This window comes from Ictidomys tridecemlineatus, chromosome 3 (genome assembly GCF_052094955.1).
Source record: "Ictidomys tridecemlineatus isolate mIctTri1 chromosome 3, mIctTri1.hap1, whole genome shotgun sequence".
Classification (NCBI taxonomy): domain Eukaryota; kingdom Metazoa; phylum Chordata; class Mammalia; order Rodentia; family Sciuridae; genus Ictidomys; species Ictidomys tridecemlineatus.
This window is the reverse complement of record NC_135479.1, coordinates 94,011,768-94,039,663: the sequence shown is the minus strand read 5'-3', so window position 1 is coordinate 94,039,663 and position 27,896 is coordinate 94,011,768. Positions and strand designations below refer to the sequence as shown.

Sequence of the window (27,896 nt, the reverse complement as noted above, 5' to 3'; positions counted from 1 at the left end):
TGGGTGTGTGTGTGTGTAATTAGGGAGAGAGGGAAAAACACAAATTTTAAATGTCTGTGCTCCTTACCTACTTTCTACAGTAGGGAACACCATTTTAGAGATAAAGAGTGGAAGGCAAATTACTTTATCCAATATTTGCCCAAGGTAACAGAGCTGATCTGTTCTTTTTGATTGACACCCAATTCTTTTTGTTCTAAAGTACTCTACCACCATGCTTACATGAAGGGTTCATGTTATTTTTAGTTTTAAATTTTTTTTCTTTCATAGCAAAAGTTTGTTTCAACTATGACCGTATGTTTAACGTATGCACACATATACACAATACCTGTAAAATTACACAGGCAAGTTAATGAAACTTTTTTTTTTCATGAGAGCTTGATCGTTGCCTTATTTCTTCCATACTGTATGTCATAAGTCTTGTTTATTAACTTCAGAGCTACAGATATTATCACTTGCTGGAGTGAATTTTTCAACACAACTAACTGGGATGTCAAAATACAATGTTCAGAATAAACAAAAGCAGAGAATGGACAAGGAAGTTATTTTATGTTGCCGCTCTACCAAGAAAAGATAGAAGGAGAAAAACAAAACACCCATCTGAAAGGTCAGGAATGTCCATTGCTACATAACCTTGTGTTTTCCAAGCTGTTTCAACAAAGTTTCAAAAATGCTTTTTTAAAAAATCCTGACATAGATCTTGTTGTCCTTAAATGACACGGTATTTATGTCAAGTAATGGTTTAAAAACTTGAGATGTTTTTCTTTTCAGTGTTTGAAAAGGTACCAACTCTTAGTTCCAGAAAAGTCCCAGGCAGGTCTCACTCTTCGACCATGAGATGAATTTGGATATCGATCACAGGACCTTGGTGGGTGGAGGTCCTTAATAATGCAAAATATGAGTATAGATTATAATTTATTGACAACATTTTATTTACAAGATATTTTGAATATGCTGAAATATTATAAATATGGGGGGAGGAAGCAAACATGTTCTCCACGCAGTATTTATGAGGCCATATTTTTGTTATAGTTTTCTGTACACCCTGTTGGGTAAAGAAGCAAGCATTATAGAAAGAATAAAAGAAACACTTCTTCCCTCCTCCCCTTTTTCTTCTTCCTGTCCTTGGAGGGAACTCTGATTCCTAGCACAGCCTGAGGACTCCTGGAGGGAAAGAAAACATCCATGTTCCTTTTTTTGTAGATGGACAAATATTTATTTATTTATATTTTATTTATTTATTTTTATGTGGTGCTGCTAAGGATCAAACCCAGTGCTTCACATGTGCTAGGCAAGCACTCTGCCACTGAGCTCTGCCACTGAGCCATAGCCCCAGACCCCAAATATCCATGTTTTCATGTCTATTCTTCGGACATAGTAACCAGAGTCTGAATGCTGTAAGTGCCAAAAAAAGTGCTTTTTGAAAGTTGAATTGATGCAATCCATTTGTCTACCATGTAAAATCCATCTAAGGGCATCTTTAGTCTTGAACACAACTTAGGTAATTATTTTGGAGAATAACACCATTACCCAGAATCAAGGTAACCTCACAGAATAAAGTGAGTTTTAAAAATCAGATCACTTATAATTTTCTTTCCAAAACTATCTCTTCACATCGGCGAAAGTATAGATGGTTACATATGAAACACCTTAGAGTCATCATGATGCATTTTATTATCAAAGAAATATCAATGCCCCATTATCTGTAGAGCAACGAAAAAACGCTCTTTCTTCCTCTTCATCTGATGAGTGTGTGATATGACTTCAGATTTCCTGATCTTCCCCCACGAGGGACTCCTCATCTCAACCCTGAAGATAAGGAAGAGGAGGGCATTTGTCTTCATGTGCTTGACCTTGACCAGGCTCATCAGCTAGAAACACCAAAGTGAGTGCTTGCTCCACTGCTTTGACTAAAGGTGTGTTGGACTAGACACAGTGGAAAGGCAGAGATGGAGCTGGCATTTAGGAAGCTGCACCCTTGGAGAGGCTCTGGGACATGAGCTGCAGCCCTAACTAGTGCTGCGAGTGAGGCTGAGATGGTGCAACCCGGGGACTGGTACCTGGTAGGAGCTAAGAACCACACCCATGGCCTCTAGGCATGGTCAGAGACTTAGTGTTGGTGACTGCTGGGTGCAGATTGATGATTGCTAGCACATACCACAAGGTAGATTGAAGTAGTATCTGTGATCTTTGAGGATAGAACTTCTCTCCCTATTTATTTTGATGTGTACAACTTCAAGAAAAAAGTTTTTTTTTTTTTTTTTGATGCTGTAACTTTGCTTTTTGGAGTTTTAGTTTTAGACTCTAAAAGTTACAAATGATCACTGAAAATAATTTTTGCAAAATACAGAGAAGCTGAAAAGATGAAAACTAGAAATCTCCCTTAATTCTAGCTTTCTGGTACATTTTGTTGACTCTTTTGCTGCGTGAGGGGTTTTAACACTATGGAGAGGGCATCAATTTTCTGTCTAAGGAGAAGGACACTTCCATTTCCTTTGGGGATCTACATGAGTGTTTTTAAGGACCCTGGTATCTCTCAGGATAAGATTCTGATGATAAATAAAAGAACATCTTTAGATCCATAATATCTGTTGCATTTCATAGTTGTCTGTTTCTGAATAAGATGTGGCCATGTAATGCATCTAAACTTCTTCCCACCCTGCCCCCATTCTGTTTAGTCTCTGTTGAAAGTACAATAGATGGATTTCAAGAATGTTCTAGAACTTTCTATCAAAGTGGGTGCTATTTCTTGGCACCCATATAAGGTTCATTGTAATTCTCTATTAACAAATCAAGACTTATAAAAGGTTTTGTCATATGTATGGGGTAGGATGAATGTTTACTGGACATTGTATTGTTTTAGGGTGACTATGTAAGACTGTGGTGTACCATAGGTGAAAATAGTCTCTTTAAAAGGCAATTTAAAGTTGAATGCTTCACACAGCAATAATTTTCCATTTTTTTGAGCTCTGTACTCCTGGGATTTTTGTAGTAGTCACAGTTATCTAGCCACAGTTTAAAATATCACTTTATTTTTAACTATGCTTTTCTGTATGTCTTTGAACGTTATCACTATAAAGGAAATGTCCTAGAAAAAATGAAAGTTCTCTTGTGATTTAATAGGATCTTCAAACAATTCTCCTCCTTAAAATTCAATCCAATAAATTGCTAGAATAGCTTTAGATATCCCATTGAGGATATGTTGAAGGAAAAATTTGATGCTTTTAGTTGTAGAGGTTGGATTCTTATCATTTCAAAAAAAAACTACCTTGTAAATGCAGCAGAGAAAGTTTTTCTTCATTAGTCGCGGCAAAGGTGGCATTTCTGGACATGTCTATGGGTGCGTGGGTCAGGTGAGATTGGGGCGAGTGCCTACCTTGGTCCAATGACCTGGCCTAAGAGACTCATCAAAACCTTGCTTAATCCCCAAATTAACTTGGTAACTTAGCATGCTTCTTCTCTTCTTTCTGGAAACTCTGACCAATTCATAGAGCTCAGCTTGAAAAAGCAGATAAACATGCAGCATTCAATTCTTAACATGCAGGAGTTCAATAAATGAAAACTTAAAGTCAGTTGTCTTAGTCAGCTTTCTGTCACTGTGACAGAAATACCTGGCAAGGACAACTTATTGGATGAAAAGTTTATTTTGGCTCATGGTTCCAGAGGTTTAGTCCATGGTAGGCCCAGTCCAATGCTGGGGGCCCAACGTGAGGCAGAACATCATGGCGGGGAAGGGTGTGATGGAGGAAAGCTGCTCAACTCATGGCAGGCAGGAAGCACAGAGTGGAAAAAGAGAAAGGGCTACAGGGAAGATGTACCCTTCCAGGGTATGACCTCAGTGACCCCTCCTCTAGCCATGCCCCACCTGCCTACGGTTACCACCTAGTTGGTCCATTCAAACTAATATGCACTGATTAGGTTATAGTTCTCACAAGCCAATCATATTACCTCTGAATATTCCTGCATTGCTACAGGACTTTTGGAGGCCATCTCTTGTATAGACCATAACATCAGTCTTGCTATTTTCTAGCTACACCATTTGAGAAAGAAAGGTTCAGGGGGCCATTCCTGTGTTCACTGTTGTGTGAAGATGAAAGGAAGGGCCCATTGGCTGCTGTACTGGCCCTGAGAATAGGAGCCGATCAAAGGAGAGAGGACGAGAGCTGCTCTCAGAGCCCGAGGCTCTTGGGTGGAGTTCTTGGCCATCTCTGGTCAGCTGGGCAGCTGGGCACCAGATTCTACTGCACTGGACAGGACTAAGGCAAACTCTGCTCTTTCTGTTTCCTGGGTTTAGCTCCAGCAAATGGGACCCCTAGACAGCAGGCAGCCACATTTTAGTAAGTGGGGCAGGAGCTTTAGCAAAACTGTTTCAGTGCAGGAAGTCTTAGACATGTGGGAGTCTAAGTGAGGATATTTACATATTTGCTTGCCTATTCTGTTTTCTTCTCCTTAAAAGTGCCTTAGAATTTTAGAAAAGCCTACAGGTATTCCTAATTGATTTATTCTGTTGTACTGGGGATTGAACCCAGAGCCTTACACATGCTAGGCAAGTACTCTACCACTGAGCTACTTCCCCAGTACCTTTTTAATTTTATATTTTGAGACAGGGTCTTGCTAAGTTTCCCAGGCTGGACTGGAACTTGCCATCCTCCTGCCTCAGCCTACTAAGTACCTGGGATTCCAGTTGTGTACCACTATGTCTAGATTCCCTTTTTATTTTTGAAGGTTAGTCATATAGGATTTTGGTGAATTGATTTATCCCCATGATTTCCATACTTTAGGCCACAGCATCCATTAATAAGGGGTTGATGTTATTTGGTGGAGAGTATACTGTCACTTAAGTGACTGGTGGACTTAGCCCTCAGTCGTAATGTGAGTATAAGTGAAGTAGAGTGGGGGATGGCGAACTTAGCTAAATTACACCTTTTTTTATTACTATCAATGCTTCTAAAGAATCCATGGGAATTTATTTCTTTGCAACAAAGATCTCTCTGTTTAAATGATACATTGCTAAATTATTTTGAAGATGGTTGCTTGACAGATTGTAGCAGTTGCACTACTACCATCTAGTGGACAATTAATGCAATTAATCATTCTTTGGCTTGATAATTTCCAAATTGTTATGACTCCAAAATAAATTCTTTTTTTTTTTTTAAATTAGAACAATGTTATAGATATTTTAGCCTATTATGCTCCATGTGGAATCCTATTTTTCTTGAATCCACATAGGGGAAATAGTTAATATTTTGTTCTATGATTTTAAAGTAAGAGATGTTCCCAAATTATAACCTAAATAAATATCATTCTATTTTAAAAATTGGAATTGGTGCAGTCCTTTCCCACATGGGCACACCTGCTTATAATTCCGGATGGGATCAAGCCACGTGGTGAAGAAGTCACAGAGTGGTCTTTTGCTTCTTTCCTTGGCCCAGTTGATCCAGCCAGGGTGCCTAGCATTCTCAATTGCCCTGGTGTGCAGAAGAGACTCTTCCCATGTCATTTAAACCTCACATCTTCAGTGGTTTCCTTTTGTTCTCAGGCCAATGTTCCAGGTCCTAAACACAACTTCTAAGTTCTCCTGAGGTCGATCCTGTTCCCCTCCCCCAGGCCTGCCCATGGCTTCCTTCCTTCACTCTCCCTGTTCTACCCTTGTGGCTTATCTTCTGGCACCTTCCATATCCAACTCATGGTGGCTCATTTTGCAGGTTGCAACACTTCTTTGAGAGGGTCTTCTCTCCACATCAGGCAGTGGACTTCTTTTTCTAGAGTCTGTCAATCATTTATTTTGCTTAATGTAATTAAATAACTAATGATTGATTACTTTTTTTTTTTTTTTTGCTTAATATCTGTCTTCTCTCATAGCCTGTATGCCCAATGAGGGCAGAAGCGTCACCATGTTTTATTTCACTTGTCCTGTCTTGGAGTGCTCAGCACAGCTCTCGCAGGCACTAGGCAGCTCATTATAGAACCTGAAGTAGCTCAGGTGAAAAACCAGACCAAGAGGCACCTCCTCATCTACACAATGGTTTGCAATGCTCCATTTCCCTTTTTATTTCTTCTTACTTCTAAGCCCCCCATCATAATCTGTGCACTCTACTAATGTTGGCTGGCTCCCCAAAGACTTTTTAAGTCCTCTACAGGTGACACTTAGTCACTGTACACAGCTTGCTTGTTCATTCATACACAGCATTCCCCCCACCAGAGTAGACCATCTTCCATGTTTTGCTTTTACAACGATTTGTTTTATTGTGATCTATTGTAAAAGACCCAAGTTTTCAGTAGACACAGAAGTTTAAAGGAAAGATTAGGATCTGTAAAACCTCCTCCGAGCAAACAAAAGTAAGAATTCAGGATAGACCAGAAACGCACAGTGAGGGTTCTGAGAGAAGGCTCTGGAATTTTCCACTAGTACAGGTGTTCCAGGACGTAGGCGGCCATAAGCTTGACTGCTAGCATCGTCTCCTCACAGGTTGCCCGGATCTGGGACTCGGGAAGCAAAAAGCCATGTCTGCCTCTATCTCGGAGTTCAAAGGTGAAGGCATATTTGATTCCTTGGTCATAAGCCCAGTCATCAGAGCCGCCAGCGGCAAGGTCTGAAATGAGCAAATAGCAGGGGGAAAAAAAAAACCCTTTATGTGCAGAAAGGAGGTTAAAATTATTGTCATTTTCCTTTTATATTGACAAATATTTTGCTGTGTGAAATATTACGGGTAGATCAATTTTTAGTAAATGAGATCACAGAGTTTTAAACATTTAGTCAATCTTACCTCTGGATATTGAGAGTGACATGTTGGACACTCCAGAAAGTGTGTAATTTGCTGTACACAATTCTCAGTATGCTTATGTGCTAAGGTGTACTACACCACATAGTATGTGGTTTGATTACAAAATCTACATAATATCTGGGAAAAGAACGTGTAACTTCCAGGAAAGTCAGGAAAAATGAGCAGGGGGTGGGAGGATCACTGGACTCTGAGCCCCGCAGAAACTGCACTGAAGGATGGAACGGGAGCAGCCAGGGGGCAGCGCTGGGCCTGCGTTTCTTTATCCTCCATGCCTAACGTGGAGCTGGAATAAACGTGGCTGGCGTCCATGCAGTCAGCAACTCATTCAACAGTTGCCACTGACACGTAGACCACGTATTCATCCATTCACTGATTAATCTACTAATTCAGTCAACAACTCTGCAGCCGCCACTGAGCTGGTCATGTGCTCAAGTCCAGAGATGACAGGACAAAAGACAGATGCTGCCCCGCCCTGTAAGTGTGTCCAGTGTAATGGAAACGGAAACCTCATGGAACTAGAGTGAATGGCGTATAGTGTATAGGAAGTTCACACTCTATGAATAAGTGAGTTATTTGAAGAAGTGAGTTATTTCTGTTAGAACTTCTTTAGGAAAAATATTTAAATTTTTCAGTTTTAAAAACCGAGAATATGGAAAATTGTATTCTATATTGATCTTAAAAAAACCCCCAACAGCTCAGGACCATCTGCATTGCGGGGCTCCTTGGTGACAGGACTGGGTCTTATTTATTTATTTATTTTTGTATATATTTCTGTTCCATTCAGATTTGGGGCAGAAAGAAATCACTTGAGGGAAGAGGAAAATAGAAATAGAAAAAACTGAAAATGGGTCCCGTGGAATGTGCTGTTGCAGAGAAGGCTGATCTTGACAGCATCCTGGCCCAGTGGTCCAGCCCTGCCCAGCTCTCTCGTTGTGTGTCTCTTCCACGTGCATGCACCCAGTGGGGACTGCCAGAGGGGCTTCTCTACCCCCTCACAGGCAGCCTGTGCCCCAGGGAGCCCTCACACTGCTGTCCGTCTAGCCAGGCAAACATGTCCGCTATGCTTTCTCCCAGCAGAGGTCCTTCCAGGTAATGCTCTGGGCTGTTACCTTGGGAAGGGACCCTGATACCGCAGGGCAGATTGGTCAGTGTGTTCTTCACTTGTGCATCCCCGTGTCTTAGCTCTTAGCGCCTGTATCACCAGCTCTGTCATAGCTCTTAGCGCCTGTACCACTTTTCCTGCTTCCCTACTGTGGGTTCTTTGAAGAATGCACTGGTCCCCCTCCTTCCCTCTCTTCCCTGCGTCCTTCCCTCTCTCCACCCTTCCTTTCTCTCTCTTCACACCCACTGAGGGCCTGGAACACCCACACCACAGCTGCTCCGTAGATGTGTACAGAGAGCAAATGTTTCTGTGGGTTGAGAAACATTTCTTTCTTTCTCTCTCTCTTAACAGAAAAATGATTACAGTGTTCATAATAATCACTGTAAGGCAAAAGCTACATGCTTTAAATGACTGGAGAAGAAAGGTGCTGGGAGCCATTTGTTGGCTTTTTTTGGGGCACATTGTCTCTTTCCACAGCTGGGAAGCCCAGACTCACAGATTGTGGAGGCTCCAGGGCCGTAGGTGTACTTGGTGCCGTGCAGCGAGGCCAGTTCCTTCACAGCAGCTTTAGCCAGGGAGTTCTGCAAAGGAACCAGCGACAACTGAGCAAAGACACACACCGTAAGGAGACATGCGCCCAGGACATTATGTTCAAGGCCATGTCTGTCACATTTTTGGGTTAGTCTTATGAACTTATTCAGTGCCTGTTTTGATGTTTTTCCAGCTAACTTAATCTCATGGTCCAAGCACTGGGAGAGGACATCTCTCCTAGATGCTCACTCTCAGCTTCTAGATGTCTCGCCTTTGGAGCTTGTGAGAAAAAAAGGGAGGTCCTATGGCTGAGTGTGGAGGTTGCCTGTTCTTTGCACAAAAATCAAACACATGCAAAAAATTAAATAAAACCCAAAACCAAACAAAATCTACTTGGCAACATGGTGGGCATAAAGCCGAGGTTGAGTCACCATGCGATCCTGTGAATTAGGGCAGGAGCGCTGGGTGAATGATTGGCTGGTCCAATGCAAGGTTCAGCGCCGGCAGAGACGTGCTCAGGAATTGGCAGTTCTAATGGTGGGTGGTAGTTCCAGCTTGGAAGAATTTTGGCCTGAGGAATTAGAGAAAATTCATTCTATTTCAAAAGCCAGAACATTTGAATTTCAGGATTTTTAAAAATTAGTATTAACTTACATGCATTCTTCTTATTTTTTAAAAATTTTCTTCAGCATAGCATCTCCTTTTCACAAGAGCCATTGTTTTCTAGTCCCCTGCACACAACTCCTAAGAGATGGGCTGTCTGCACCACCCAGCAGCCCTGCCCGTGCAACTGCCCGACAGGCTGCTTGTTTAAGTAGGCACTTGGAAAGCAAGGCCTGACTCAGCTGTCTGGGGAGCACAGATTGGAAAAGTGGATTGTTTACTACAGGAGGATTAACCATAATTCATTCTGGTTATGAAACTTGCTGTATTTCATACTTTGGCATCATAATTGCTTCTTGTACATATGCTGGGAAAACTGTGAGGGTGGTGATGTTATAAGAAGAATCTGATTTTTTACAGAGCAGGAACTTTCTTTTCTCATTCTAGTATTAAACCTGGTTTCATAGAGTCTCCTATCAGAGTGTTGAGGGCACTGTCTTAAGACTTCAAGGATCCCAGCTCCCAAAGCATTAATGCTTCATCAAATAATTGGAAAATTTGGAAAGAATTATAAAATTTAGGTCATGATTTTCTGCTCTGGCCCACTGAAATGATGCAACGAGTTTCCTGGAACTGACTTCTTATTCTCAAAGTTTTAGATCAGTAACTTGAAAGTTTTAGGGCTCTGTTTCTCTCTGTCTGAGCTGGAGAAAGAAGACGTGCTTTCTGTCACTCTCTGGACTCTTTACTCTTGGATGTAAAGACATCACCCGGGTTGCTTAGCCTTGTAACCAGGACAGGAGTCTTAGATCGTCCTTTGTGTCTTCATTACCAGGCCTATTGTTGATTGAAATCAGAACAATCTACAAACATTGCATAATGTTCAGGATGGATCTAAAACCATCTTTTAGAGATACAGAACCTGGCAAGGCAATAGTCCTTTTGCTAAATAAACAGTATGTTTTTCACTCTTTTATAGTTTATAGTTTCTTTGACTTGGGATCGTCAAAGGAAATCTCTAGCCAGGTATTTTTTTTTTGCAAGGCAAAGCCTCACATCTCCAAGAACACCTGTTCCATCTCCAGCTGCCTTCCTTGAGCTTTCACTTAAAAAAATTTTTTTCCCCCTTTAAACAGTGAATTATTATTGAGAGTTATAAATAATATAATTAGTCAGAATCATTTTCAAATGTGAAAAGTTCCACCTGTGAGAAATTATAAAGAAAACGGATACTGGAGGTTTCACAGTCCTTGTTGGCATCTGTTGAACTCACATGTCAATTGACCTTCAAGTCTCTCTACATAGTTATTGGAATTATTTAATAATTGAATTTGCAGACCATACCCAAGGGTCCCCTCCCAATCTGTTTTCTCTCTGGACTCACCAACTTATCAACCTAGTCATGACTGCTATCAGGACCACACAAAAATGCACCATTTGCCTTTCCTCAGACTAAATTCCGGGCCCGTGGAGTGCCAGCAAGTGCTTTCTAAGCGTTTGCAGGGATCTGTTTTTTGGAAATCGTGGCTTCTACCTTTGAGGCTGAAAAAGAATCTATGATTGAGCTCAGGAAGGCTGCTGTGGACGTCTGTGTCTGGCCTCCATGGAGTGGGGGGGGCTCAGTCTCTGCTTCCTCCTCCTTCTCTGCTCTCTTATCTTGACATCTGCATCCTTGCTCATCTTCCAAGGGTCACCTCATGGCCGCACCTTCAATGGCTCTATTGCCTTCTATTAAGTTCAGCCTCTTCTTTTGGCAAACAGTGTTACTGTGGACTTGTGACAGCCTTCTCTCTCAAGCCGAGTCCCCTCTTGTCCTGTGTTCCCATGCCCAGCCTGAGGCAGTTCCCAGTGGCTTCCCTGTACCCGTTCCCTGCCTCCTCTTATCTCCATTCCTTGGGGTGCCCTCCTCTCTTTACTGGAATCCTTTGCCCTTCATGGCTTACGTGAAGAATCCTGATTCTTCCAGATTCATTTTCAGACTTATCTTCTTGGTGAGTCTGCCCCCTCTCCTTGGTGGGGACTCGCCTCTTTTCAGAGTTCCTGCCACTCTGAGCTGCAACCGGTGGTGTTTTTCTCCATGATGCCCAAAGGTGAGCTCTTCATGGTCAGGGATTCTTGTGTCTTCATTTGTCTCCTCAGCAGATCACTCAGTACCGGGTGAAGGTGGGCTACCTGAGTCCTATGCTGGATCTTAGGGGGCAATATCAATGGGCACAATTTGAGTAGAGGTACAAAGTGCTGAGCGTTGCAAAGGCCACACTGTGACCCACCTGAATGGAGATGGGGTGCTGGTGGAGAGGACAATGGGACCGCAGAATGATGGTGGGTGGGCTGCTGCATTTACATACTAACATCTTCTGCCTGCTTTAATTTATTTTGATTAGTTAAAAAAGAAGAGTCGTCTGTGGAGCCTTACTCTGAGCCCCTCCAAAGCCAAGGGACAAGAAGCAAACAAAGTTAGAACAGACGTGAATCAATGAAACGACCATATTTTAAATTCCAATGATCTTAACAAAAATCCCTGGAATCATGTGGGTCTTTCTTTTGAAAAGTTCAAATAATTTCACAAATGTTACTCATTTATCTTCCCAACAGTATCTGTCCACATTTCATCACCCTAGAATTTTCTAGCAGAATGGAATGCCATGTGGGGCAGTCCGCTCAGTGGGAATGTTCCAACCACGCTGGATGACTGACCCCTGCCAGGAATGAGAGAGAGAAAGGTGATCTTGTTTTTGCATTTACGAAAATATTAGGGTGGTAGCTCCTTTCCTCTGTATGTTTCTGTGAAAAGGGACTAAGATGAGTGACCCAAGACCCAAGAAGCAATAACGGCAGAGAGCCCTGTCCACACCTTGAAGCTCCATTAAGGACATTTCCTATAGAACCTGACACCAGCAGAATGAACCTTCCATTCTTGCTCAATGGGTTCAAAATAAGAACTAACATTTACATAAAACCTGACGCTTTTAAAAGAGCTCTTGATAAGCACTAGATATTTTTATCCCCATTTTACAGATAAAAGACTCAAAACTCAAGAGAGGATGAAAGAACCCGTTCAAGGGCACACAGCTCCATAAGTGGCAGACTTGAGCTAGGTTCTTCTTTCTTTAAACCCTGTGCTCTTTTTTCACTTCTCCTCTTGGCCTTTGAATACTTCAAAAGAAGTGTTGCTGGAGCTGGTTTTACCAATTGTAAAGAACAGAAGGAAGCTAAATATAAATCGGCCTCAGAGCAAACGGCTTTCAGTCAAGGCCAAACATGGCTGGCCTTTACTAATCCTCAGATACGAGTTTCCTACCGCAGCTTATGCATGTTCTCTTTTGTCATCTGCTTCCTTAAAAAGAGGCCTTGGTCCTAGAGCAAAAGACAAAGAGTCCAAAATGTCACATCCAGCCCACAGCCCAGGATGGTTAAGGACAAAGCAGGGTTGGGCTGCCCCAGGCTCTAGGTCCAGGGCCTGGTGAGATGAATACACAGAGGGTGTTCTTTTCCACTGGCCCTCTTTTTGGGTAAATTATGCTAAAGAAGCCCCTGTGTCATGGCAGCACACATAATCCACATTCCAACCTGCATCTCGCAACCCGCATCATGTCAGGGGCAGCCTGCTCCAGTCCTCCAGGGGCCACTATCACCGGGCAGGAAAACAAAAGCCCCAATCTGACAGTGAGATACCACAGGGTTCAAAGGAAATTTTCTTCAGAACTTGTTTTTCTAACTTCAAGTCCAAAGTTTAACCATCCCTGTGAGTAAGTAATGCTGGAGGCTTCCAGGTGATCTTCAACTGTGGCTTCCTGCCTTCCGTCCAAGGGACTAATAAGAAATGTCACTCTTATAATTTTGGTGCACCAAGAGAAGCACTTCAGATCTGTAAGCAGGCGCTGAGGGGAAAGAACTTGGAACTGGAGAAAACAAGTTTCTAAGCAAGAAGGGGCCCTGAGATTATAGAGAGAGGAGAGGAGTCCAGCAAGGGACACTTGGTTTGGGAGAGCAGGGCCTGTGCTTTCTGCAGAGCCCACCAGGAGTGCGCGAATGTGGGAATGTGGGAACATGGGACTGCTTCCACTGATATAAACCAAATTTTTTTTCTTTGGCTTGATCGGCCTACATATTTTTCAGCCCTTTAAGAGTCACGGGAAATGTGAAATGTGAGTCAGCTGAATTTTGCAGTCTGGAGATTTTTTTTTTTTTGGTAGACGTGTTGCTTCTCCCAAATAAATTTTAAAAATAAGCACTGTACAATAGGGATGTGCCAGTCTCTGGCACTTGAGACCATTAGAACATTGTGTACTATTTTTGAAGAGGGTATAAGATCCCGTGGAAGCCAAGAGCCTTTGGCCAGGAATGTGACTCTGTTCTTATCTTTGTTTAAAGCAGCATTTCTCAAACTCGGCTGGCTTGACATCTTGGGCTGGATGGTTCTTTGTTGTGTGCTGGGGGCTGTTCTGTGCATTGTAGGATGTTTATCAGCTACCCTGGCCTCTGCTCACCAGATGCTGGTAGAACTCCCACAGTTACATCAATCATAAGCATCTCCAGAGCATTGCCCAATGCCCTTTTGGGGTGTGGGTAGGGGCATAATTAGTTGAAAGGGAGATAAAAGATATAATTATGTCAAATGTGAGTTCATTTTAGGCAATGAATTAAGAAGAAAGACAACTGTTCTTCAAGGTGCTCTGAAGACCTGTTTTTCTGCTGATGTCCCTATAAGTGTCTCCAAGACACTTCTGCTAGGTCAGTCTTGCTGCAATATTGATTTACCAGTAGGTTGGCAGATTTAGCAAAAATCTGGCATTCCAGTTAGATTTAAATTTTAGCTAAAATATGAACTATTTTTTAAAGCATAAGTTTGTCCCATGAAATATGTGGCACATACTTAGCATAAAAAATGATTTGTTGTTTTTCTGAAATCCTAGTTAAACTGGAAGTCTCTTCTTGGACCTGGCAATACTCGTTACCATGTCCCTGGCTCTAGGACCAGCAGTGACAGGGTGTTCATTCTGACATTCAAGTCCATCTATGACCTGATAACTTTATTGATCGCCCCTATTCTTCCCTAGAAAGAGCATTTGAAACAAACTGACCTCTGTATTTGCCTTCTCAACTCCCTTTATCAGTCCCACTGGTGTATATACCCAATTCCTTCCTCTGCCCAATTGTGTATTGCTCCTGAATGGTTTCTGGTATCTGTAGTTTATAATTTCAGCCACAGCCTAAGTTTTCAATGGCAGGAGCCATGGTTTATGATGAGCACTGAATAGATGCTCAATGAAAATCTGATGATTGCCTGATAAACCATGTCCTGACCAGGATTAGTAGGAGAATTTTATCAGGCCAAGGAGTGACCTTAAAAGTGTATAATGGTACAGCAGCAACTGGTTTCTTTGACCAATGATATCCTGCTATTTCATTTGAAACTTTTTGCAAGATTAGAAATTCTGAGAAAATCTTGTGCTTCAGGCCCCATTAGCCTGTAACAGTAGGACTGTGACCTTGTGACTCTAGTTGTTAGGTAGGAGCATGGTGACAACAGTTTTTCACCTCCTAATTGCAAAATTTCTTCCCTCTGGATTTGTATGTTTATCCTAATTATGACCTTTCACTTTGTCCACATGCTTGGGTGGAGCAGTGGGCTCTATCTTGGTGGGTTATTAACTACAGCTTTAAGAGGTGGCAAGTGATGTGCCAGTGGACTGGAAGGTGCCACTTTAGAAGTGGATTTCAATGTTTGGTTATGTTTAGTAATTTTTCAGAAAGACTGGCATATTTTTTCTGGTTACTATTATCTTTCTCTTGGTTCGTGAATATACATACTCATCCAGAGAATGGGCTAGGGCTGGGGATATAGCTCAGTTGGTTGAGTGCTTGCCTCGCATGCACAGGGGTCTGGGTTCAATCCCTGGCACACCCCCCACCACCACACACACAAAAGGGCCAGAATCATAAACACTGGGCCCTGATAAATCAGTCATGTGAGATAACAGGGGTAAATCTTTAGCGATGTCCGGGGCAGAGGTAATTAGGTGCTTTTTGTGGGATTAAAGACTTTTTTTTCTGATAAAATTTCTGCAAATCAGTTACATGGATACTACCATTGAATGTGGCCACATGAATGCACGCGCGCGCGCACGTGTGTGTGTGTGTGTGTGTGTGTGTGTGTGTGTGTGTGTGTATGTGTGTGTGTTTGTGTGTGTATAAACAGGCAGCACAGAACATTTTTCAGGAGCCAGTAACTCTGGAGTCCCCTGCTGGGGTCAGCTTAGCTATGGCTTCCTTGCTTCAGTGGGAAAATGAGAAAGCCAGAACTAGAGAATTTCTACAATTTTTCAGCCATGACTTCCTAGCTTTCCTGTGAGGGAGGTCGGGTAAGACCCGTGCCCTGGGCTGCACTCTGCTGTCCTCTCCGTCAGTTAGTAGAGTGGGACAAGGTACTTGTTTCCTGGGTGATGGCATGATGATGACGATTATCATTGTTAACAGTGTCATGTAGGCACCTGGGGTGTTGGGGGAAACGTCCTCATATCCAGTAAGTGCTGCTATACCGCCCAGTTTTGGGAGTCTTGTCCTCTACGTCTTTCAGGTTTTAGTTCCTTTGACAATCAAGAAATCACATGATTCACTATTTTGTTATTCTTTAGAGTTTTGAAAATGTAAATATTTCTTTTTTTTCTGAGACTTAAAACTTCCCTTGAAGATAGTGGTCAACGATATTGAAGGAATCCACACTGGGGAACACAGGGTGTGCTCGGGAAGCCACTGGAAAGTCAGTGCACATCAGTCTTTAAATAATCTGGAAGGGCATTTTGTGAAATGAAAAGCATCGTGTGTGTGAGATACTCAAAATACTCCTGCACTTCCTACTGCTCTGGGAAACAGAGAAAGAAACGTAAGAAACACTTGTGTTTCTGGCCACCTCCTAGGGTCCGTGTGATCATTTCTTCCTTGGTCTTCTGTATGCCCATCACTACTCTTCTTCCCTCTGAAAATTTTCTCATATTATAAGCAATTACCAGGCAAGTTCCAAGAAAGATCTTTCTGAAAGGTATCCACAAAAGTCTTTATCATTATTCTGATGTCAAAGGATTGCTGCTTATAGCATGCTTTAATTTTGGGTAAAAATACTAATATAAGTATAAAATAATTTCCTTGAGTTTAGAGTCTTATTCATCTTGGAGGGATTTTTTTCCCTACAAATATAATCTTATCATATACACATGAATGACTAGGTCAAACTATGTATGAGACAAAATCCTCACTCTAGCCCTTCAAGAAAATTCCTAGCTCTCTAATGTGGCATGATGCCAGGAGATCGTTTTATTTATCTTTCACTACTTTCTGTAGCAGTCATGTTTCTCTAAGTAAGAATTAATATGGAGACATCAGATTTGAATGGAAAATTCATCCTTCTAGATCAAGACCACTTTTTTCCCTTGAAATCCTCATTACAAATAAAAACTGTGAAAATGCCAATATACTTTTTTGCAGGGGAGAGATTCAAATTCTCCTTTGCTATGCTTACGTTTGTAATTACACTATAGTTTAAAGCTTGTTCTAGAAAAACGTACTTTAGAAGTAAGTGAATTGGAATTTCACAAAATAAGAAAAAAAAATGGAAATAATTTTTATCTCTCCAAAGATCAAAGTTGCTTTGAGCTGTCAAACTAAATTCAAAGGCTAAATGAATGTAATAATCAAATAGCTTTTGCCCAGGCTTTCCTGGCCTAGTGGCATATAAATATTTGTCTTAAGATGGTAGGCCAAAGTTTTACCTCAGAAAAAATATCGGACATTAAAGAATCTTTTAAATCAATGTGTGATATAAATCGTGATGAGTTTTACACTTTAGTCACCTTTTTAATATCCTGGAAAAGGTAAAAAGAGACATGTGCTTTTCCTTGAATTTATTAGTTTTATGAATACTGAAATATTCATTCATGATAAAATTATTTAATGACTTGTGCTCCTTTTGAGAATAGGTTAATATTTTATATCAATAGAATTCTGATAATTTCACTTCTTCATTAATTAGAGTTTAAAAACAATTTTGGAAACAGAATTTTAAGTAGTATCTCTTTTGCTCCTATCTGCTTTTCACTAATTTTAAGGGAAAGACTGATTTTTGGGAGAACATTTGTGGCTCACAATCTACTGGTGCATTTTCTCACTTCCTGGGCTCATGTGAATGGGCCAATTAAATTCTGAGTCTCTGAACCCTGGGTATTTTCCTGGATAAAGTTCCCATAGGAAGTAGCAAGCTTTATTCACAAAATTACAACAAATAAACAAACAAAAGCAAGAGTACTTGATTCCTTTTTAAACAATAGTTTGGAGACTTTTCAATAATCCAAATACTGGGTTATTATCATATGCATTAGTCGATGCAAAGTTATCTCCTCACTATGAAGGATTAATTTATTCCCCAAATAAAAAAAAGTATTGAACCTTGTGGAAGCAGTTCAATTTCTATGAACACTTTAAACATTTTGCTTAGTGTTAGACTTTGAGGTATTCACATCTAGAACTAGTAGATACTGAGCAAGCTAGACATATCACTATTGAAACACTTCGTGTGTTTTATAATTTGCGTTTTCCCAATTCACTTCTTAATTCATTAGTATTTAGTCATGACAACTTTGTTTTCTCTTAGGATATAGGACAATTTAAATATATTCACAGGAATTAAGCAACCTCCTTCTTTTTGGTGGCCAGAAATCTAGGACAGAAACCAGGAGCTGACCACACCCATCTCTGGGGCCACAGGACCATGAACTCCCACTGGGAACATGTACAGATAGGGCATAACTGGAAAAATGAATATTTAATTGTTCTAACTAATAATGTTTTCTTTTATTTTTTGGCTCCAGATAGGGAAAATGAGAAACATTTTGAAGATTTTTTTTTTTTTAAAGAATCCTTCCAACTATTAGCCATCAGTTTTCTGGGAGAGTGGTTTGTTTTTCTGTTTTGCTCTTTTTCATGACATATTTACAACATTACGTTTTTTATTTGGTCTCTGAAAGACTGAATCTGAAAGTGCAAAACAAGAATTTCCAGTTCTTAAAGTTACTGGGCCTTCTAGATTAAGCATTTATGTAAGCCAAATATCTGTGTCATTTTCTAGATGGAGTACTTTTTAAAAAAATTTCTGGTGTAATTCAAATGCTTTAAATTTTATGCTTGCTCTTTTAGATTGTTGATCTGAACTTCTGGCAACCAGATGTTTCATAAATTAAAAAAAATATTGTTCAAAGGGATCAAATCTGCTTTTTTAAAAAAATGTATGCATCTATGTATGATATTTATTAGTGTGAATGTTATAAAACTCATAATATCTAAGTGCTCCTGTGATTATATCTTTAAAATTTTTTTTTGTAGTTGTAGATGGATAGCTTGCCTTTATTTTATTTATTTCATTTTTACGTGGTGCTAAGGACCGATCCCAGTGCCTCATACATACTAGGCAAGTGCTCTGCCTCTGAGCGACAGCCCTAGCCCCTGTGCTTGTATCTTGATTTTCCAACAAGGTTGCTTTTGTTTTGAGTGAGAGATACTTAAATTTCTTTGCATTGTCTCCTAAATCCAGAAAGACTCATTCATATCATTCGTCCATTGATTGACTGACTGACTTCTCAATCTCACCTGATTGAACTGTGAAATAAGCAATTTCAGGATCTCATGACTAAACCTGATCTCAACCAAATGTGACAAATTTCTAATGACATCTGCCACGCTCTGTGTCAACCCAGCTCAAGGCAACTCAACAAAACCAACTCTGACAAATACTATGTATGTGACTAAGGAACTCCAGTGACGATCCCAGATACATCTGCAATCATGATTTGAGTCAATATTGTGAAGCAGCCAGAGGAAATGGAACTATGGTCATTTTGAAGATTAGCGAATAAACGATACAAAAGCGACTGTTCCTGATTGCAAAATTTTTAAGTCAATTTATGCAGTTGATTCTAAACTCCCTATAAATCTATAGTAAGTTTTCTGTACTTCTGCTACCAAAAACCAATAAAGAAACTTCTAGAAATTGTTCATACACACACACACACACACACACACACACACACATATATATATGAACAATGTATATATATATATATATTTTTTTTTTTTTTTCCCCCAGGAATAAAATGAAAAACAGTCTTAAGAGTGAAATTTCCCAGCCACTGCCGAGTCGACTTACCAACTCCACATTGTTCTTTGGCAGATTGTAGGTGTAGGAGTAGGGATAGAGCAGCATCTGGGAGTATGAGTGGAATGTCAGGTATGCCTTGATGGAAGAGAGGTTGTTGCGGATGAAATCAGCCAGGGCCTTGGTCTCCTTCTCAGACTCGGGCGCAGGTCCACAGTAAGTATCAGAACAGGGGTTTGTAGACGCTCCCACCTCTGGGAGAACATGTGTTGTTGTTAATGGCTGATGGTGGCCTTCTGAAATGATCTACCTACGGTGAGCTACCTGGGGGATATTTTAATGCTTTAAACTTTCGAATTAGGAAGCTCAATGTACATTGTTTTCACGTGACTCTGCTGAACAATTCTCTACTATATGCATGTGTTATAAAGTATGTACGTATTTACTGACAAGATTAACACAGTATGGTTTTATGCTCGCAGGATAAAAAAATTTGCATATGAAATCATGAATATATCCTGTATAGTATTACACAGCATGATCAATAAACTGTAAGAAAATTAACAAGCAGGGTACAAACTAATATCTATCAAAATTCTACATTACTATGATCACAACACAATGTTATTTAAATAATTATTAACTTAATGGCTGTATCTAGACACTCACTGGACTAGACTCTCTAGTGTACAAACAGTAGTAGGATTCTCTCTGATTTGTTCAGTCCTATGTCTTCAGCATCTAACACATTTGAGAACCCAACCCAATGCCCGATACATATTTGTCAAATGAATTAATAAACTACTTATTATGTGTGCTTTCAGAAAGTGAAAACTCTAAAATATAAAAATTTATAGTTTTTCTTGTTTTGGGACACTATCATGTTTTCTTATGTCATTTTTTTTTTTCTCTCAAGGTTTCAACCTATGAGTGCTATATGGCCAGCCAGGTACTTACCACACCAACCAGCAGCAAAATTTCTGTTGGGATCTGTGCCCACACAGGAAGTTCCAGCCTGAGTCGAGCGGGTCTTTCTCCACATTCGGTCCTGAAAGTGGATTGTGTGGTTAGGACAAGGGTCACAGAAAGCAGTTGGTTTTCATTACATCAGTCCCGCTCAGTGTGGGTTCATGTACCTTGGTCCAGGTGTAGACATAGCCATCAATATTGACCACAGGCAGGACGTAAAAGTCCAATTCATCGAGAAGCTCTGTCATGTGGATCTCTTGTCCATAGGTGCGAACTGCCTGTGTGTGATTTACAAAGCAGAGTTTCATGGGATGGGGATAGAAGGGCACCATGCTGCTAAATTTCCATAGACAGGGTGAAGGTTGACTTTGGTAATGGAACTGTGTCCCCTATTGGGGTAGGCAAAGTTAATATTTAGAAAGCCATTGGCAAATGATCACTGGTTTTCTTTTTTAAATTATTGTTTTTAATTCTTCTCTGCTTTTAGCATACTTCTGTTGCATTCATATGTAACTCAGGGAATTATTGTTTTTTTTTTTAATTTTAACTTTTTCCTTTAGAGATGAACATAAATTTAATAAAAATTAAAGACTTTTTTCCTTCAGGGCATTCCAAATTTATTGTACATGTAACTACAAATTAAAGACCTTTAAAGAACACACACACACACACACACATACACATACACACACACACTTGCTTCCTTTGCGGCAAAAACTGCAATCACTTTTTATCGAATTTACTAGGGTATGAGCATAAGACCTAGTCCTGGTATGTAAGGAGGGTCTCTGGGTGGTTACTCATGTTCCTAATGACATCACCTAGATATTTACCTATTTTTTTAGAGTTTATAAAAACTTTCCTGGATGATATTACTAGAGGGAGTGTCCAACACGGAAGAAAAATGAGAATGTGTCTCCTTAATCCACTGATGGGTTTGGGAAAGTTCTTCCTGAGTATAGATGTCTCTGCTTCATCCTGTTTTTTTTTTTTAATATTTATTTTTTTAGTTGTAGTTGGGCATAGTACCTTTATTTTACTTATTTATTTTTATATGGTGCTGAGGATTGAACCCAGGGCCTTGCCTGTGCTAGGCAAGCGCTCGCCTGCTGAGTCCCAGCCCCAGCCCCTTCATCCTGTTTCTTGAGAAGGGAATCCCATTAAGGGACTGGCTGTCCCTGTTAAGTAAACACTTAACTAGGAACCAAGGACACTGTGCCCATTTAATTTGTTCTCTTTCATTGCAGGTCTTTGGCTCTACCATCATGGTAAAGTTAAATTCAACATTCTCCTCGGCTTGTTTACATAACTTGAGAATGCACAAGGCTTCTCTATGTGAACAATTTTTACATACTTTTTGTGATTCTTTACACACATACTCCTTACACTAACTTATGATAAAGTGTGTGCTTTTTAGGTTGGAGAGGCTGTAGAGCCATGTTCTTTGAATGATCTACACACTGATGATAAAATCTAACTTTCTCCTTTTAAAGGGTCGAGGTAAGCTGCCTAGTGAAGTCAGGTGATGCTTCACTGACTTCTAGACCTGAAATCAAAACTAGAAATCAAGACTATGGTAAGTAAATACAGAAGGGCTTCACACAAAGTAAATTACATTGTACATAATCATATTCTTATATTTTAAAGCTCTTCAATGTAAGCTTTAAGATTCACAAAGGAGTTGCAAAAAAATAATATGAGGAGTTCTTATAGACCCTTCTCCCAGATCTCCCTAATGTTATGACCTTATATCACTGTGGTACAATTATCAAAGTGAAGGAATGAACCTGGGCACAATATTAGAAGTTAGATATAGGCTTTGTTCAGATTTCATGGTTTTCCACTCGTGTCCTTTTTCTGTTCTGGGTCCTTCTAGGATCCCACCTTGGCTTTGCTTGTCCTTTTCTCCTTGTCTTTTCTGATCTGTGATAGTTCTTCAGTTTTCCCTTGTTTTTCACTGACCCTGTTTAAGAGCACTTATCAGGTTATTTTGCAGAATGTCTCTCAGTTTGAGTGTGTCTCATTGTTTACATTATCTTTTTGTGATTAGCTCCACGTGTCAGGGGAGGAGTGTCACAAGGGTGACGTCTCCCTTTAGTGTACAAGATCAGGGGCACATGGTGTCAATATATCTGATTTATCTCTGGTGATGTTCACCTTCACAACTTGGTTAAGGTAGTTTCTTTTTTAAATTTAATCTTATTTAAAAAAATTTTTTTTAGTTGTAGATGGACACAATACCTTTATTTATTTTTATGTGGTGCTGAGGTTCGAACCCAGTGCCTCACTCATACTAGGCAAGTGCTCTACCACTAAGCTACAACCCTCGCCCTCAGCTAGGTTTTTCTATTCCAAGTTTTCCTTTGCAATTGTTACATTTTGAGGAGGAAGATATTTTGTGATCCTGCAAATATCTTATTTCTCCTTAAACTTTTACCCACTCATTTTTGTGTCCCTCTGTGGATTTACCTGAAATGATTATTCAGGTGGTATTCTAAAGGTGATTTTATAACATATATATTAATTATTTATTAAGTCATTTGTTATGCTAGTAGCACTCAGGGATACTTAAAAACTTGAGTTTTTAAGTTATCAGGAGATCATGTTCCAATTGGTAGCTAATCCACAACCATTAACTTTTAAATGACCAGTTCACTATACTAGCTGTTAGCATGCTCACCCAAGGTGGGTGAGGAAAAAGTTCAGATAAGTGTAATGTAGATAAATCCAATTCTCTAACTGCTTAGAAATTTCACCTTACAATGATGTCTTGATAAAATTTGACACCAATTCTGAAAAACAGGAACTTGGAATTCTGGATATTTTTGGTTCTGTGTCATTCTCTTATTCTAGCGAGGTTATAAGGAATTAACTGGAATAAGAAAATACTTTCTTCCACCATTTGCCAAAAATCATTGCACAGACTGACCTCTCTCACAAACCACTGGCAGAATGCAGGAGAAATCCACTCTCTGGCATGGAAACCACAATCCATGAAGATGGCGGGCTTATTTGGTTTGGCTTTGCCAACCTGGCAACAAAACGCAAGAAGGAAGCTGTGACTGACACTCTGGCATTCAGGGGTTAACCTTCACCATCCACTGGTGTTTCAGATTCAACAGGTGAAACCTGACAGCGTGTGATATATCCTATGATTAAATTAAAACACAATACCAGCACAGTATGTGCTTGCCTCTAGACACTCACAATGTTTGAGCTGAGAGCTTATGTGGTTGTTTATTATTTTTATTAAGCTTGACAAGCTCATATTTTCCAAAGATGCCTGATTACCCTGCTTAATGGTCCTCACGTGGAGGTTATTTTCAGCCGCTATTACTAAGTGACATGACCAAGACAACTGGATGAGTAATTAGAGGTAATCACAGTTGTTGCTAATCTCGTAAGAATTTTCTCTTTTCTCCATTATTTCTCGTCTTTTTATTTCGTTCATTAGAATTACATGACAAAAATGGCATTAGAGGATGACAGAGACAAATTGTCGGTGTGCTTTGTAATGTTGTCTGATAAACGTGAAGTTTATGAAGCTCTTTAGCAAATGGATTTGCAAACAACAGCTGGGAGAGAAGGATTTCATCAAGGTGGCTGATCATTTACATTGCTTACAGGAATGTGGTTAAATTTATAGGACTTCTCTTATTTTATTGCATTTTCTTTTTGAATAAATCAAAATAATGATTTAAAAATCCACATATGATAAAGGAAGCCAGGGAATCTGTTCGACTCCCTGGGGGGATATAGGCAGGAAAAGTTATAACAGTGTTTGGGATAACACGTCTGGGAAACAGATGTTAATGCATTAGAACTCACTGATTTAAAGCCCTCAGACCAGCAAGCTCATGGTTAAAAATAATTACCTTGAGGAGGTACATGGGGCGTCCTTCAAAGGTGGTTCCAATGACGCTGCGGGAGACGAGATCTGGGTTCTCATTGGCAACTTGTTGAGTCCAAGCCTCTATCTACCAAAGGGAATCATTTGTGGATTAACAGGACATTGTTGGTTCAATGGCCAAAGCAATGTGAAAACCACGTGTACCTCATACCGTTTCCCAGTCGTTGTACTTGGTGTAACTGTGTCCAGCGGCCCGGCTCCAGGTATCAAACTGGGCCTCCATCTCATTTCTCAGGTTGCTTATCAATACCCTGTAACAAACCAGAAAGGTGCCCCTAGGTAAACACACGGGAAACCCCGGACATAGCCACTGCTTTAGGAGATGGTCCTATGCATCCCCCAACAGATTCACAAATTGTTAGCCTTTGAGAAGGCCATCTGAAGGTATTGGCAGGACAGGCTCTTCCTCAGTCCAAGCTTTACATATTTGGTGTCCTTTAGACCCTAAGCTCAGAAATGGTTTCCCCTGGGATCTTGCATGTTCTGGGCAAGGGTTTGGGCACACGACAATATGTCCCACCTATGATCTTTCTTCCTTGGGACTTTTCCTGATTTTATCAGTGAAGTCTCAGCTCCCAGAAACCTACTCAGTCCCACGGAACTGGGGACAGTGTCTCATCCAGAGCCATCTCCAGGTTTCAAGAAAAATATCTTAGAGGCCGGAAGCTAAAGATTGATTGGGTTAAGAAGTCTAGGCTTAAAGAACTGGTTTCTATTTGCCTGTTTGGCTGGCGTAAAGTAATCAAATAATAGTTCCGTAATCAGGTAACATGAACATTGAGGAGAGGATACCCGAGGCCCTCCTCTTCCTATGAATGCACAGTTCAGTTAAAGTGCTCTTAAAAGTGGCCTGCCTGAAGGTGTGGGCGTGGGTGTCTGCATTTCCCTTTGCCACCTTGAGGGGACAGGGTATTTGGAAGGGACACAGTTTTATAAGCATTAAAGTCCTTGGTCACAGCACTGTGATATTACAGACAGAGGCCATTTTGCAGAAACTTCTATTATCCACAATGGAGCCTTGAAATGGTTTTATCTGCCACATGGAGAATTACAACCACACATCAAAAGTCTGCCTTTCCTGCGGTCGCCCCCAAGGGCATTCTGACAGAGTTTATCAGGGACATCCTCTGAACCTTCCTCCTGATGGCTCCTTCATTTGGGGGAACTTGAATGTGAACTTGTGTCTGTTCATGGAAAATGCAATAAATCAACACTGAATGGTATTTGCTTCCTAGAAAATGACAAATTCTGTCCCAAGGATTTCACTCTCTTAAGATATTAAGAAAATGAAAAGGAGAAGATCTTAAAATTTATTCTGTGGAAAGAGATTTTTTTTTTTTCCGTTGAACAGCCATCCATAGTTTGTGTCTTGATTTTCTGTGGCCACTTAAAGTTAGTAGGTGAAAGCAACGTGAATTTGCAGTTTTACAGTTCTATAGGTTAGAAGCCCAACACGGGACTCGCTGGGCTGAAAACAAGGTGTCCACAAGGGATGTGTTCCTTCCAGAAGGTTCTGAGGGAGAGTCGGATCTCTCTGAGCCCCTTGCTGGTCCTGGAGGTCACCTACATTTTGTGGCTGGTTCTTCTTCCTCCAACTTAAAGCTAGCAACAGTAAACCAAGTCCTTCTCATATCCAATCTTCTGACTTCTACCTCTACTTTGAAGAACTTGATGGATTGCAGTGCACCTGTCTAGACAATCCAGGGTAGACTTCCTATTTTAAGTCAGCTGGTTAGGATCCTTAAGCCATCTAATATCTCAATTCCCCTTTGCCATGCAAAGTAATACGTTTAGACATAGTGCGGTTTAGGATTTTTGAAGGGACTATTATTCTGCCTGCTATAGTTAGGAATGATGATGACAGTAAGTGCCATAATTATACTGAATATGAAATCAGATTTTTAGGGAATAGGGTGGAAGTGGGAGGAATCGTGAATTGGAAATCAAAACATCAGTGTTGCAGTGTGGCCCAACCCATCAACTCACTTTAGGAAAGTCATTTAATTTCTGGGCCTTAATTTCATAAATTTTAGAATTGGGGCATTGGATTGATGGATATTCAATGTATTTTTCAATTCTAAAATGCAAGGCTTCACTCAAATCCATAGGCTTTGTTCATTTACATAGATGTTTTTCAGGTATGTGAAAAAAATTTTTTTCCCCCCAGTTACCACATCCATAAACACTAACATGGAGGAAAGTAAAGTCTAGAGTAGAGGTAGTTTAGGAAACTAGTTTTCAAGAAAAACAAAGAACTAAAAACAACAAAATAAGCAAAACAGAAATTAAACACAAATTAAAAACAAAATGGCAGAAGCCTTTAAGAAAATCGTGGTATTCCAATATCATCAGTTTGAAAGAACAAATCCTACTAGCTAACAAGGATGAACTTCCGAAGAGAGGGGAGCGGAGAGAAAATGGTAAATGGTAAATGATGTATTAATCTTTTACTTTAACATGATTTCCCACTGGAAGTGAGCAAGTGAAATATCAAGCCGGGCCACATGGCTTCTTCGTGGGTGTGCAGAGGAAAGATCTCATGAGTTAATTGCTTCCAGCGTTCTACAGCCTTGAGACTTTGGCTAGACATCTGCATCTAAGGCCATAACCATGCTGTCCTGAGCTGTCTCTGGGTGGAGGAGCAGCAAAACTCCCAGGGCGTATAGCTTCCCTTTCACCTGCACCCAACCTCAAGTTCAAATTATTTAGAAGAATCAGTGACCATGCAGGGGCTAGTGTTGTTTTTTGGTACTAAGAAGAGACATTCCCTGAGAGTTATTATTGTGTTAAATATTAAACATTTTCATCAATAACCAGGACAAAGAAGCATTAAAAAACCCAGCTCATTAAATTTAAGATGCTACCCAAGAGTGGAGTGTCGTGTAGTAACTTGTGAGAGAACATCAGAATGAGACTGAAATATGGTGTTGACTTTAGCCTGAATGCAGGGGATTGACCTCAAATGATCCTTTTCAGACTTATGATTATTTGATTTTTATTGGATTTAGGATGAAGCACTACTTTAGCTATATTACAAAATATTATTACTAAATAATGAGCTACTATTGTAGAAGATTAAAACAATGCCTCTTAATATAATAGGGACCACATTACAGCTCCAAAAATCCAGAAGATATACAGTGTTTTATACTTTTATATGCTCCTTTTATAGCGCCATTCAACTTCTTCTTTTCCTTTTTTGTATTTTTAAAACTTGCAAGCAAATTAGAAAACTGTGGTTTCCAACAAAGCAAAGAACAGAATGTCTGAGAAAGAGAGATGACTCAATTTTATCTCCTTTTCAGATTCCAGAAAATGGAGCATTTGTTCAGTTCTTGGACTATGCGCCCATTACTACTGAAAACACTGCTATGCACTCATCACTATCTGAAGACACTTTCCTGTGTGACTCTGAAGTATTGCAGAAGAATGATGCTATTGTCAGTTATAACAGTCTTTCTCTGGATTGAATAAGGCCAAGATAACCTTGCAATCTGTAGGAAGGAATTCTGCAGAGGTTGCCCGTCCACAACTTCAAGCCATAAGTTGGAGAGTTACACTATTTTCTAGTTTTCCTATATCTCAGGATGCAACGTGGCCATTAAAACCAGTTGTCTTTCTTTTGTACACATTTTAAATTTTTTCCAAAGATGATTCAGGATCTTACTAAAACTCTCAAGTGGTATGAGTCTTGGTGAAGAGAGTTGGAACTACCAAAAAAATCCAAAGAGCTGTTTTGTGAAACTTGTGCAGTGGACGGTTCCTGATATGTATAAACACAAATGCAAATTCGTGCCAGCAGGAAACCATCTAAATACAAATTAGTTACCATATGAGGTAATAATAGGGTGCATG

General features: G+C 40.2%; 1 protein-coding gene across 1 annotated transcript in view; it reads right to left on the bottom strand.

Annotated features, from left to right (window-relative positions):
• Nucleotides 1-6,217: 6,217 nt before the first annotated feature.
• Nucleotides 6,218-27,896, bottom strand: part of Cpb1 (carboxypeptidase B1) — a 30,986-nt gene continuing 9,307 nt past the window's right edge. Inside the window, exons 4-11 of the mRNA XM_005325720.4 lie at nt 24,193-24,292; nt 24,007-24,108; nt 23,061-23,162; nt 20,299-20,409; nt 20,120-20,210; nt 19,214-19,416; nt 8,381-8,465; nt 6,218-6,590 (exon numbers count right to left, since the gene is read on the bottom strand). Coding sequence (XP_005325777.2) covers nt 6,403-6,590; nt 8,381-8,465; nt 19,214-19,416; nt 20,120-20,210; nt 20,299-20,409; nt 23,061-23,162; nt 24,007-24,108; nt 24,193-24,292 — 982 coding nt within the window. The 3' untranslated portion in view covers nt 6,218-6,402. The remainder of the gene's footprint in view (nt 6,591-8,380; nt 8,466-19,213; nt 19,417-20,119; nt 20,211-20,298; nt 20,410-23,060; nt 23,163-24,006; nt 24,109-24,192; nt 24,293-27,896) is intronic.